The sequence below is a fragment of the Amblyomma maculatum genome, chromosome 5 (assembly GCF_055883805.1).
Source record: "Amblyomma maculatum isolate TAMU_Amacu chromosome 5, ASM5588380v1, whole genome shotgun sequence".
NCBI classification, from domain to species: Eukaryota; Metazoa; Arthropoda; class Arachnida; order Ixodida; family Ixodidae; genus Amblyomma; species Amblyomma maculatum.
Window position 1 is genome coordinate 55,424,946 of NC_139348.1, and position 13,203 is coordinate 55,438,148.

A 13,203-nucleotide genomic window follows, 5' to 3' on the forward strand; every position below is an offset into this window, starting at 1 on the left:
TGAGATCAAGGAACCCGTAAAGGTTCCGAAACATCTTTTTTTCATGTTGGCTTGGTCAGTGACTGCAATTGCGTTTACTCTAGGAATTTTTAAGCTCTACTTTCCCCTTCAGGCTGTCATAATTACCACGGCACTGAAATCCATCTGGCATTCAATCTATTTTATAATTATTTGCAATATCACAAACATATAAAACATTATCTAAAGGAACACACAGTGGGTGACGACATCATCAGGTGAGAATAGCTGAAGATTTCGATTTGGAGGAGGACGCTTACAAAGGTGCATGTACTTGACATTTTGGAACACTGGCGCAGAGATCACCAATTCTTGGCAAACAAGTGCAACCTTTCGGACATCTACAGTGAAGGAACATATGTCTATTACAAGGCAATAAACACCATTCTGCATCTTCAGACAATGAGAGGAAGTTTTCTGTGCTCGAGTGTATTGAGTGCTGTGAATTGTAATGCCATTAATTTCCACTCGTTCATAATGTATCATAGCAGGTACTTGCCCATATTCAGAGACAAACATCTCAGCCACAGTCTCTTCTAGAGGAACTGACCTCAATGAAGCTCCGAGCACATGGGTACCGGTCCCTCTTATGGCACGGGTCTTTATCATTCTATTTTTTCTTTCTAAAAGATGTAATGAGAGCTCCACAAATCTGTTTGTATTCCTCAGCCAAGTCTTCATTATACAACGTTCTGCGACCTGCAGAGGCACACCTTGTGCAGCAGTCACATGCTTCAATAGCTGCCCATTTCCATTCTCAAATGGAAATGTGGAGATCTCCCATAAAGGCCCCAACATTTCAACACTTTTTGAAAGATGTAACAGCTGATGCACACTGAATGTTGCACTGCTTTGTCCATACAGTACCACTACTTTATTAACAAACAATGAAAGAAGCTGGTCTGCTTCAATTAAATCTACATCACTGACACAGGTCTGGATCAGAAGGAAAATGTTTTGGCAAAATAAAGAAAAATGATGCAGATACTTGTCAGGAATCAAATCCTTTAAACAAGGAAGAGCATAATATAGCATCCAGTACAGCCATTCAGTCGCCTTCCAATTCTTGCGCTCACCAATTGGCCTAGGCAAGCGGCAGAATATAATTGGAGGCTTAAGTTGCTGAATTCGGCTCTCAAGCTCCTGAATATGTCTACCAATGTAAAAAGGTTTACCAACAGCAGTTAGCCACACCTCAGTCAGCTGCTGTGCAACTCCCTCTAGCACACAATGCATATAGTCGGGTGGCAAACTCCACACAAGGTTAAATCCTTGGAGGCCCATGAGAGGAGAAGGCCCTTTAACCCCATGCACAGGCTGGCGCTTACTGTGGGCATCCTGCATGTCTTGAACCATGTTGGTGTGGGTGCGTGGCAATGCCGACTGGCTGCCTGGAAGGTACCGAATAGTTCCTGCGAAAGATAAAGCATGAGTATTTTACAACAGTTATATTATGATGAAAAAATAGTGAAAATAACCACAAAGAAATAAAGGCAAATTAGCTTTCATTTTTATATGTCCATGTTCACTCCGTGCTACACCTAAATGCACAGCAACCAGTCCGATTTCCAGCCTTAGCCAGGTTATATTTCGGTAAAAGTTGCTAAATTGAAATATGCACATTCAAACATCCAAATAAATGCACTAACAGCAATTAATAGATGATTTCCTATATGAAGCAACTGCTAAGAATCAATGGGGGAACAAATTCCTTTAAGTCATGTAGTGCCCTAGAGGTGTTTTGTAAAGTACACACAGTGGGATATCAGAACAGGAACTGTGAGCAGCCAGTGTCTGTGAGGGTTTAATTTGATGAAGCTGTACCATATGTAGCACATGAGACTTTTCAGTAACCTTTGACATGAAAATAAAAACACTATGGGCAAAACTGATATTGAAGTAACAGCAATGTCATACAGCACCGTATCGGGATTCAAAATGCTATACTTATACAATTAAATGTCAACAGTGAATATTTGGTACCAGGATGGGATAAATGTAGTTACTGTTGACAAAGGCCTATCTACTTCATCCCATTCCTGGATTGCCATGCTGGTCAGTGCCAGCATTTGTTTGCATGACGAAATAAGGTAGGACATCCAAAAGCCATGACATGAATGATGGTGTGTTTATTAGAGCATCCATTCACACTTCCAGGCTACTAAGGAAGTTTATCAGATGACGCATGCCATACAACGAAATGCAGGGTCATAACACTACCAATATAGGTGGTGAAGAGAACAGTACAAAACCAGGTGCCATTGTCGCAAACAGTGTGTCCGTAGTAACAGAAATGGCTGCCAATGAATTTATTGCAGGTGTCCGACTTCCATGCATTATACCTGTCAATTTATACACTGTACTAATAAAAAAATCTTGTCCATATGTGCATCGAACAAAATAATGAAGTCAGTTGGTTGTCTACTTTCACAGGATTTTGCAAATAAATCACAATGCAAAGTGAACATCATGCAAAATGGCTTACCATCAACAGCTGTTCCTTTGTGAAGGCACCAGGAGCACCCGAAATATCCATTAAATTGCTTCATATTCAGCAGCGTTGCTCTGGCAGGCGAGTCGACGCAGCAGCATGCCACAGCCACCCTAGACTGCACAGTTTCGTTGCCATGCCTCCACACTATGGTGCCAATTTCGTTGAATGCCTTCACAAATGCTTTCATAAATAAATATTGAGGAGGATGAGTTTTGGCAAACCACAGTGCTCCTACAATTACATTTTGAAAGCGAGCATTAAATTGCAGTTCATTAATAAGTAGCTGAACTGGCCACACGCTTGCTTTACTTGATTTGAACACTGGTGATCCATCGGTATTTATGGTGACTGTCATGTCACTCCACCTCGCTTTTACTCTGTTTCTTATGCTCCGGTAAAGCCTCCCGTCTGTAATGTCTGCAAACATTCCAGGTGCAGTTGAGGCCATCCCTTTCAAGCGTTCGAATAGTGCATGGAGCAGTTTGACACAGCATTAGATTTGTTCCTTCACGTCGAAAATAAGAAAGAAACTGCCTTTTGCTGTCAGCCACCGCACCGTTCTCGTAACACTGCAGCGCTTGCATGTGAATGTGTCAGTTCGTTCTTTTCTACTTTTTCTGCCAAAGTACTCGAAGCAATCCTGGCAAAAGAAGTGCACCTGAAGTGAGTCCAGTTCGGTCTCCCACAGCTTCCGAAACATGTGCGTGGAGTCGGGCACAACATCACACCCACAAAGAGTGTTGATCAGCTTCAAGAGCTCTTCGACCTGTGCCCAGGAGAGACCCGCATGCACGATGTAGGTCAAAACAAGAAGAAATGCCTGTGCTTTATTGATGGAGAGGTTCGGCAAGGATTCACTTGAACATTTTTCGAAGTATTCTTTCAATTCCTCATCACGCTTGCTGAATGATGCTGACGCGTCTTCGCACGGACGGCTGTCTTTGTTTCCCGTGTCATGCTTAACGAATGACGATTCGTATCCGGGATGCCCGTCTTCGCTGTCTTCGCCTACCTCAGAAAACGTCCTCGTCTCATGTTCGTTCGCCTCGCCTTGGCAGTCGAAATAATCTTCGTCGTGCTCACTGAAAGATGCTGACTCGCCGCCGTTCGGAGGGCCGTCGTCGCCATCCTCGCCGTCTGGCGCAGACTCGTCTCCGCTCGAAAGGCCGTCGTCGCCATCCTCGCTGTGTGGCGCAGACTCGTCTCCGCTCGCAGGACCGTGTTCGCCACCCTCACTCAGCGAGGTTAACTCGTGAACGTTTGCAGGGCTGTTCGAACTTCTGCTAGAGTGAGCAACGTCCGGCTCGTCGTCTAATGACACACTACCACTCAGATCGCTAGCTTCAGCTCGCTTTAGCTCTTGGTACCGCAGCGTCTGCCTGGGTACATCTTCCAGCTGCCCAGGCTCCAGGTAGCGGCGGTAACGTTTAGCTCGAGGAGGACTCATCACAGTACCTACTTCATCAATGAACCCGATGACTTCAGAAAACACAACGTTAAAATATATTGTGCACGAGATTCCCAGCACCTGAGGCTCCGCTCGGAACAAAGAGGAAAAAAACTGGGAAGTAGAAATCAGTAGAGGCGCGAGCAGAGAAAGGAAGGTATTGGATTGGATTGGATTGGAAAACATTTATTGTCAGCAATGAGCGATTTGTGGGCGCTTCAAGCTCGGCTTCAAGTCCGTCCTTTAGGTAACTCTTTCGCATACAAAATCCTGTTTTATTCGCATTGGAAATAAAGCTGGTTTACGGAAAGCTCCCACTATAAATTTTATGATAGATAATACCCCGATTCCTCAGGCACAAACCGTTCGCATTCTTGGTCTTCTTCATTCCTCTGGGACTGGCACCCCGTGGCTGAGAGTCATATTGGTAAGACCGCTCACGCTACTCTAGGTCTGATTCGTCGCATAGCTATGCGCTCTGGCGGCGCGCGTGCTCACACGGCCCGCCAGCTTGTTCGCTCTGTCCTCCAGCCCCGTATAATCTACCAGGCACAGTTTTAACGTCTCACCCGCAGACAGTGGGACTCCCTTGAGACCATAAATCGTGAGGCTATGCGTGCAATAACATATCTTCCCCGCCTAACAACCATACTATAGAGGCACTATACCCATACCAGTACTTCAGGAGTACGCCCAGCTAAATACGCTCACTGAACTCGTTGATCAGCGGATGGCAAACAGAGCTCGTAAACAGTCATTACAGCTACACCATTTAAAGACACTACCTCGATCCATGGTCGTACTGCCAGCTCACGGACAATCGCCCCACTGCTCCCGTCGGTATCATCCGCACATCTGCCTGAAGGGTGCATATTATATACCGATGCATCACATACTGCAGAGCGAGGAGTTACTTCTGTGTACAGTCCCTCTCATCCGCATCTCACCACTCACGTGACACATACCGCGGATACGTGCACTCGTCTGGCACTGGAACTTCAAGCCATTTACAATGCCATTCATTTCCTTCCGCCAGTTCCTACATTCAATGCAGTTCATCTCTACACAGACTCTCTCACTGCCCTTAAACAGCTTAAGGGCGTTCGACGCACATTCCAAATAACACAGTCCATATACACTTGCTCTGTTCAAAGTGCCCATGTCCTGTGCGCATACACTGGATTCGCGGCCATGCTCGCGATCCACATAATATTCAAGCGGATGCTATGACGCACATAAACACATCAGGCGATCTACCACCTTCCCCTCTTCCCCCAGATCCGTTCCTATGCCACGTTTCCGATTCGCATGTTCTGCGCCAGCGAACACGCGCTCTCATTCTCCGTGTTCACACCCTCTCCCCCGTAGTCTTGCTCGGCAGAAGGAGGTAACAGTGCGCCGGATCCGGGCAGGGGCGGCTTTGACCCCAACTGTTCGACATCGATGGCGGGAAAACGATCTACCAGTGACTGACAAGTGCCCTCATAATGACACTCCACCTGACCTCTGCGATGTGCGTCACTTGTGGACGTGTCCATCAACGACTCACATTAGACAACGGATAATCATGAAGGTGGGCCTGCGGTGGAATCGCGATTGTGATTATGAGAAATGGACAATGGACAATCGCTACAATGCCAACCTTCTCGAATACATAAGCGCAACTGGACTTCACTCCTTTTAACTTTCTATCTCCTGCATCCCATTCCCCCTTTCTCAACTTATGCCTTGGGGCAAACTTTTCAAAAAAAAAAAAGTCCGTTGCTTTCAGCGACCTTTTGAGCCCCCTCAGTAGCCCGAACTTGCGTTAACGGGTCTGAGCTGGCCAGTATAAGCCTCCCACCGCTCAAAAAAAGGGACTGGTAGTAGGTCTGCTGGTGGCGGCGCTTTTTTGCAGCTCCATAATGATTGTATCCTGCTATTTCACCGCAGTGTTTACAATTTGGATTGTGTTGTGCTGGGTACATGTGCGCTAATTTAGAAGGGCTGAAGAAGGCACGCGTCTGGAGCCGACGCCAGGTTACTTCCTGCCTTTTGTCTAGTTTCTTGTCTGGTGGAGGCTATATCCGCCTTTCTAGCTTAAAGTGATTAGTGCAGTCATAAAATAAGATTAGTGCATCTCTCGAGAAATTGGGGGAATCAGCCTGGCTCACTGCTCGGCTGACATAACCTCGAGCTATACTGTGAGCCAACTCGTTTCCTGTGTTCCCCGTGTCCGTTCGTTATGCATTGCGGGTAAAAGGAGCCAAAAGCATTTTACGCAAATAGCTTTAACTTGCTAGGTGGAACCACATATTTTGGACAACTTTTTATTTATTTATTTTTTTTTTTGCTGGAATAGAAGAACATTTTCAGTGTTTAAACTGTTCGGATATTTGGGGCATTTCGCGAACTGCTTGAGTGCACACTGCTGATTATCTGCTGCGTGTTTTTTGTACTGTTTCCAAGGCAGCAAACTAAAATGCCAAACAAGAAAAAAAGTAATGTCAAATGTCCAACGCATTACTTGAGAGTGCTTGAGAAGCATGGAATAAGTTTGTCTCCATAGTGTTTTGTTTTCCCTCTAGGTAGGGAGGTTTTCCTTGTTTTGTCTTTCTGCCATAACCAAGCCCTAACTAGCCACAGACATATCCGTACCTGAATCCGTCTTTGTGTTTTATGTTTTTACCTCCTCGGGCACTTCTGGCACCGTCATAGTCTTGCTGTTGTTTTATTGTCGTGCGAGGTAATTTTTGTCAAGGAAATGCTCGTTCTCATTCAATACGACGGAGAGGATAAAAAGTACGTCGTCACAGACGACGATGTCAGAGGTTTTAAACCTCATGATATTGAGGATTTCGACCGTGGGAAGCTGTACGATATGTTCTGGGAAGGAGACGAACACACTCGAGGAGGATATTACAAAGCGCGGCTAATTCACATGATGGGTAAGTGTACGATGCTTTGAAGCGTTCCTGAACATTGTCTTAACATCCCTTAGTTATTATTTTATGTTGAAAATCGCAGAGACAGAAGAAGAAATGAAAACCTGGCGCGCTAACCGCCGTATGGCAGCGAGAAAGAGTTCGGGAAGCGCGGGCCCACCACAAAAGAAGGTCTTATTTTTTTTTTTTTATTTCTTACGGAGCTTCATGCATTTAGCTTGCAGGAGTCAGTAAATCAATTATCGCCGAACCTGTGGAGTTTTTAACAGTTACAGTGGGGTCATATTTCACAGGTCATAATTAACTTTTGAGGTGTGCATCCTATTGCAAGGAAATATGCCTGCACGTAGTCCACGCCTTGTCCGTTGATACTTTACGTGTGATATTGGCCGTAGTGAAGTTATAATTCTGTTCTACTAACAAACATATATCGAACCGGGCAAAAAGCACGGGTTAACCATCCTTTGAAAACACGGTAACACCCTTGCTATGAAATTCATGCAATAAGAAAATTCAAGCAGCGCAGCTGAATAATTGTGAAACTCGTTTTGTTCTTAGCATTGAAGTAAGGCACAGTCTTGTATTTTCGACTGTAGCACATGACAAAACAAATGTTAGGAGGAACATATTAAGCTTGTCAAGCCGATTAAGTGAACCAGTACGAGAGTTGTACCTCACTAGCGAGTACAACATCATGCTGTTAAGTATGGAAGTGAGGGAAGGAAATTATGGTCATATTTTGACTATGAATAAACTTATAGAGCAGCAGTGGGACTGCCACATGAAGACGTGAGGTGGAAAAACTACTAATTTTGCTCCCATACAGCCAAGCATTTTAAATTGCAGTAAGCTCGATCTATAGCAATTACTTGGTGTTGTCGTCTTCCCAGTATTTCACTTTTTCACCTCTGGGTACCTTCACTCACACTGGTTAAACTAAACAGGTGAGTTGGTGATACATTTTAAGGGCAACAGCATAAGAGAAGTGAACAGAAAAAGAGAAATCACAGGATAAGTGCTCATCCTGTGCTTCTTCTTTCTTCTGTCTTTCACACTGTTGCCCTTAAAATTTCATAACAGTATCATGTGGATGTCGAGCAACTGGCGATACAGCACTCTGTGGCAAAGCAGAGTGCAGAAAGAGGCGGCAATCACTTTGCATGCATATGCAGTCATGGACGAAAATTTACGGGATGCAGATTTACAGAAACAAAATTCGCTTCTATGTTGCTTCACCAGCCGGTCAGATCGCATTACTCAAGCAGACGTAAAATGCATGTCTGTTCATCTCATTCATATGCTGTGCCTGACAGCACCGCTATAACTTCTTCTTCACGCGCCATCTCACAAACTTCTGTCGATCACTGTGCAATGTCAAAAGCAGGTGAGATAGGTATCTTATTTAATGGCTAAAGAACATCATTGCTTAGCCAACAGACAGGCAGCCACCTACCCTTCTCCTTTTGCATCGCCTTGAGAATAACTGTTTCGAGAAGCATACTCCTGAAACAGCGGGACAAATCCAACAGACCCCATTTCAGGGGACCACTGACATCTGATTTGCAAGCTTCTTTCTATTTCAGCCAAAACTAAATTCCAAACATAAAGTTTCTGCAAAAAGAGCAGCCGAGGACGAAGTGCTCAAAGGAGCAATGTCGGAGAGAAGTGTGGATGGCGGGGAGACCAGCACGGTCACCAGGCATCAAATAGAGATGCAGAAACTTCAGACTGAAGTTGAATCGCTTCAGCAGGAAAACAAGCGTCTCTCAAGCCTGAATGAAGCCCTGCAAAGGGCTTTATGCTCAAAAATTTTTGACAAAGGTATACCAATAATTTAGGCTGCGAATGCTTGCGTGTTGTAGCGTCCTATCAAAGTCTTTGATTACTTTTCCTCTAGTTTCTGTCTGCTGCTTCACGTGTGCTATCATTGGGGTCACTAAGTGCTCTGTAGAAGCAAAAGTTTTTTTTTGTATTGGAGAAACTAAAACGGAAATGGAATTGATTTTCTACCTCAACTGCTTATCATTGCGAGGATCTGCACTATGCGAGAACTGCATTCAAAAGCTGATTGCAAGATGTATCTAGGTCGCATGAAAATTTGCTGTGCAACATCAGATTGTGCTATCATAGCCATTTATTCTGTTCATTACTGCAAAACTGAGAAAAGCAAGAATTGTTTCATAGTTTTTGAGGTCAACAGATAGCATCTCTTCCTTGTTGGGCCTAGTATGTTCTGTAAACGTGCTTCCCTTTGAGTTATCTGTGTCTTTGATGTCCGTGCATTTTAATCTTCCTTCTTTTGCTAGCTCCCTCCTTCCTCCTCAATAGCATGATCAATGTATTGGCCCAAGAGTAAAACATTTGCTGCACCTTTCATTTTCTGAAAACCGCTATTCTTTTTTCCTCCATTTTAACTTCTCATTGAATGCCTTCATATCAGAATGTTGCCGAGAAAGCGTTGTCAGCACCCATTTGCTGCCTAAGGGTGCGCCACCAGCTAACATGCATGGAGCCAACAGAGCGAGTACGTGAGCAGATGCATCTGAGCAATTGTTGGTAATACAAATATGGAATAACTGTTACTTGCTTACAAGGCATTGGTTTGTTACTTGAGCTGAGCTTGGTTGCACATTATTGTCGTTGGCCGGGTGAGGCCAATGCTATACTGCCAAAACTGTGCAACAGTGGTGTCATATAGTGCATGTTTAGGATGAAAGTGGCCAGTTGTTGATTATGTTCACTGTAATTCGATCAGGCTGTTTTAATTTCAATGCAAGGCACCCACATTGACCAAAAGCGTTTAAAAAAAAATCCTGGCAGTAATGAAAATATTTTCTCATGCTGCAAAAATTAACACTACAGTGTCAGGAAAACAAAGATGTATAACTTTAATTTGCTAAAGAAAGTATAAAATAAACAGAGGTGCTATGCATTCATGAAACCTTAGCATTATTGTATGAAGAACTGAACAAGGGTAAATGGGGTACGCCTCAGTTTGCAGATGAGCCAACGTTTCGACAAGTGGACTTGTCTTCGTCTGGGCAAAGCGATCATCACTGGCAGGGGTTTAAATATGCTTTTTCTTCCGAAGAAGAAAAGCTGGGGAGGAGAAAGTGGGTGCGAAGAAAATGTCATGAAGTGAAAGAAAAAAAAAATCTTCAGTATATATTTATCAGCCTGGAACCAGGGATTCTGTGGTCTGCAAAACAAGTACAAGCGGCAGTAACAGGAAACACTACAATACCAGGTAGATTATTAGTCACCACTTAAGCAGGTTTGGTGCAGATACAATTACAAAGAGACAGGCTATGCAAAGGGCCCTGATAAGGCATATATCTAAGGGGGACAATTCTTAAAACTTTCTGCAAAGGGGGCGGGGAGTACAAAGTCACAGGATAATAACCGCACAGAGAACCGCAACTGACATGAAAAAAAAAATGTTTGAGGACGAATGCAAGCAGCAAATGATAAGAGGGAAATGTGTTTAGAGGAATATGTAAGGTTATGCTATTGCGGAAGGGAATAGAGTGTACATGCGTTGTGAATAAACTGTACAATTAACGCTATGTGGGATTGCTTTCCCGAATAGTTATGATGCAGAGGGAATATACAAAGGGATTCTAACGCTCCCTTAGATATATTTATTCCTGATGGTTCAAATGTTTTAAATTTATGAATTAGATATGCCTCTCTGTATTTTCGGTCTTGCAGATTTAAAGCCTGACTGGAGAATAAATAATTTAATTTCTTCGAACTTATGGTCTTTCTGATTGAAATGCTGGAAAACTGCTTTCGGGAGGTATTTGCCTACCTCCCGGTGTCCATTAAGCCGTATGTTCATTGGTTGCCCTGTCTCTCCGATGTACTGTTTATGACAGAAGGAGCAATCTAAAAGGTAGATAGCATTTGAAGATGTGCAGTTACAGCCTGATTTTATGTGAAAAGTAAAATCGCTTGCAATCTTTTAACCGTGGTGTCTTTTTGTATATGACTACACATCTTATATCTAGGTCGAGAGCAAGGGTGTGGTTGTGTTTGATGCTTGTTGTCGAGTTTAGAATGTACTAGAATATCTCTGAGGTTTGTGTTACGCTTGTATGTTACCTTTGGTGCTTCCGGAAATATTTTCTTGAGGCGTTCATTACAGGTTAGCATGGAATGGTATTTCCGCAAAATATTGTTTATGTTTGGGAGGGCATTGGAGCATTTAGTTACAAAAGAAGGCTGGCATTCAGTGTTGGCCTTTGGTCGTTTCGTGAGCACGTCGCTGCGGTTTAATGTGCTTGCTTTCTGGAAGGCCATATTAAAAGAGTTACGGGGATAGTATCTAGATTAGTGTTGCTTTCAATGAATGTAGTTCGTTTAGGTAGTCACTATCAACGCTACATAGTCTTCTAAGCCGTGTCACCTGTCCTACAAATATTCCTTGCTTACAGTGTCTCGAATGATCACTCGTGAACTCTAGGTATTGTTACTTATCCGTTGGCTTTCTGTACAAAGAAGTTCTAAGTTTTTCATTTTCCACTGACACCGTGGTGTCGAGAAAGTAGACTTTTAATTGCGACGACCGCCAAGTGAATTTAATGCTAGTGTGATGATTATTAAGATGATTTTTTTTTGGTCAGTTGTGGTTCACTGTGCGGTTATTACCCTGCGACTTCGTACTCCCCCCTTCCCCCCTACTTTTTAAGAATTGTCCCCCTAGATATATGCCTTATCAGGGCCCTTTGCATAGCCTGTCCCTTTGTAAGGTGTACCTGCACCAAACCTGCTTAAGTGGTGACTAATAATCTACCTGGTATTGTAGTGTTTCCTGTTACTGCCGCTTGTACTTGTTTTGCAGACCACAGAATCCCTGGTTCCAGGCTGATAAATACATACTTAAGATTTTTTTTCTTTTTTCTTTCACTTCATGACCCATTTTCTTCGCACCCACTTTCCCCTCCCCAGCTTTTCTTCTTCGGAAGCAAAAGTGTATTTAAACGCCTGCCAGTTGATCGCTTTGCCCAGAGGAAGACAAGTCCACTTGTCGAAACATTGGCTCATCTGCGAACTGAGGCGCACCCTATTTACCCGTGTTCAGTTCTTCGTACCGTGCAAACCATCTTCTTCCTTTCGTTCTACCTGGATGCTTAGCATTATTGATGTGCCCGACCATGTGGCCGCAGCTCTGCGAGATATTGCTGATTTGTGCACCGCAGACTCAATATTTTCTTGTGTCATAGATAACCGCTTCTCCAGTGCACATTTCAATGCAAAGCTGTGGTCTATTCACATTGTCAAAACAATGCATTGAGGTTTTAGGGCTAGGTGGCATTGCAGTTCTTTATGTGATTTGGATAAAGCAGTGCCCATGATCCACTAAGGCATACGTCACTGTACCATAACAATTTCAAGCATGGGTACCCAAATGGATGTTGCTCTTTACTAAATCCATCTAATTACTATCTGACAGGTCACATTAAATTTAGCACATAAATTTTGCTGGCATGTAGTTATAATCTGATAAGCTGTAGTTGCACTTTCTGAGAGTGGTTCCTAGAATTGCAATGCATATCAACAGTATCGCTAAATCTTTTGCAGTGTTTCTTTGTATTATTTAGAGCCTTAAAAATTAATACCTCTGTTACGAAAGCAGTTTTAGGTACCATGCAGTTGATACCTCTGTTACGAAAGCAGTTTTAGGTACCATGCAATTGACTGGCAGTTGCTTTCCAAATGATGGGCTGGACATCATTTTTCTGCAGTTGCTCTACACAGTCAGCAAAACTGTTCAACCTCTGGGTCACATGATTAAGCTGTGTGCAGGCAATTTATGAAAAAATGCTCGAACTCTGGTATTGTTTACTTTAAATATTCATTCCATGCTTTATTTCATTCAATTGAGATTTATGCTTAAATTTTGTGCTCTGTGTATGCCATGGCTGAACATCACACAATGTGAAGTTGATCCAGTAGAAGCATGTTTAACTACACTGCTCAGCTGTCATTCTTTAGGTGCCAGATTGAGTGTTTGCGCTCATTCGATTAGTGAAAGATGTAGATTAGGATTTGTACTAGTTATGGTGGCGACCTATCACTTGATTTGGTTAGAGTAAAGAGAACTTCTTGTTGGGCTAGTTGGTGCCTGTTCATTTTAAATTTAAAGGCACCAAAACCATATGCACACACACAAGGTGCTCTATCCGGTTCTTTTCTTGCGTGTGAGCTTGTGATTTTGCACCTTTAAATTAAAAAAAAACAGTGGCCAGTGTGATGGCTTCATTGGCCTCAATAATATCAATTGACCTGTTTATCTCAGGCCATTAACTTCAAACTGG

At 43.3% G+C, this 13,203-nt stretch overlaps 1 protein-coding gene across 1 annotated transcript; it reads right to left on the bottom strand.

Annotated features, from left to right (window-relative positions):
• Nucleotides 1-201: 201 nt before the first annotated feature.
• LOC146188345 (uncharacterized) lies at nucleotides 202-2,750 on the bottom strand. The gene is made up of 2 exons (XM_084605032.1): nucleotides 2,504-2,750; nucleotides 202-1,430 (listed from the first exon to the last, which is right to left on the bottom strand). The coding sequence occupies exons 1-2, from the start codon at nucleotides 2,697-2,699 to the stop codon at nucleotides 202-204; spliced, it is 1,425 nt and encodes a 474-aa protein (XP_084461158.1). The 5' UTR covers nucleotides 2,700-2,750.
• Nucleotides 2,751-13,203: the final 10,453 nt, after the last annotated feature.

What these genes read in the sequence shown, in the direction of transcription:
- LOC146188345 (XM_084605032.1), bottom strand. Translation starts at nt 2,699, where the DNA reads ATGAAAGCATTTGTGAAGGCATTCAACGAAATTGGCACCATAGTGTGG. An exon ending in CAAAGGAACAGCTGTTGATG is followed by an intron (nt 1,431 to 2,503) that starts GTAAGCCATTTT and finishes TATCTTTCGCAG; the next exon opens with GAACTATTCGGTACCTTCCA.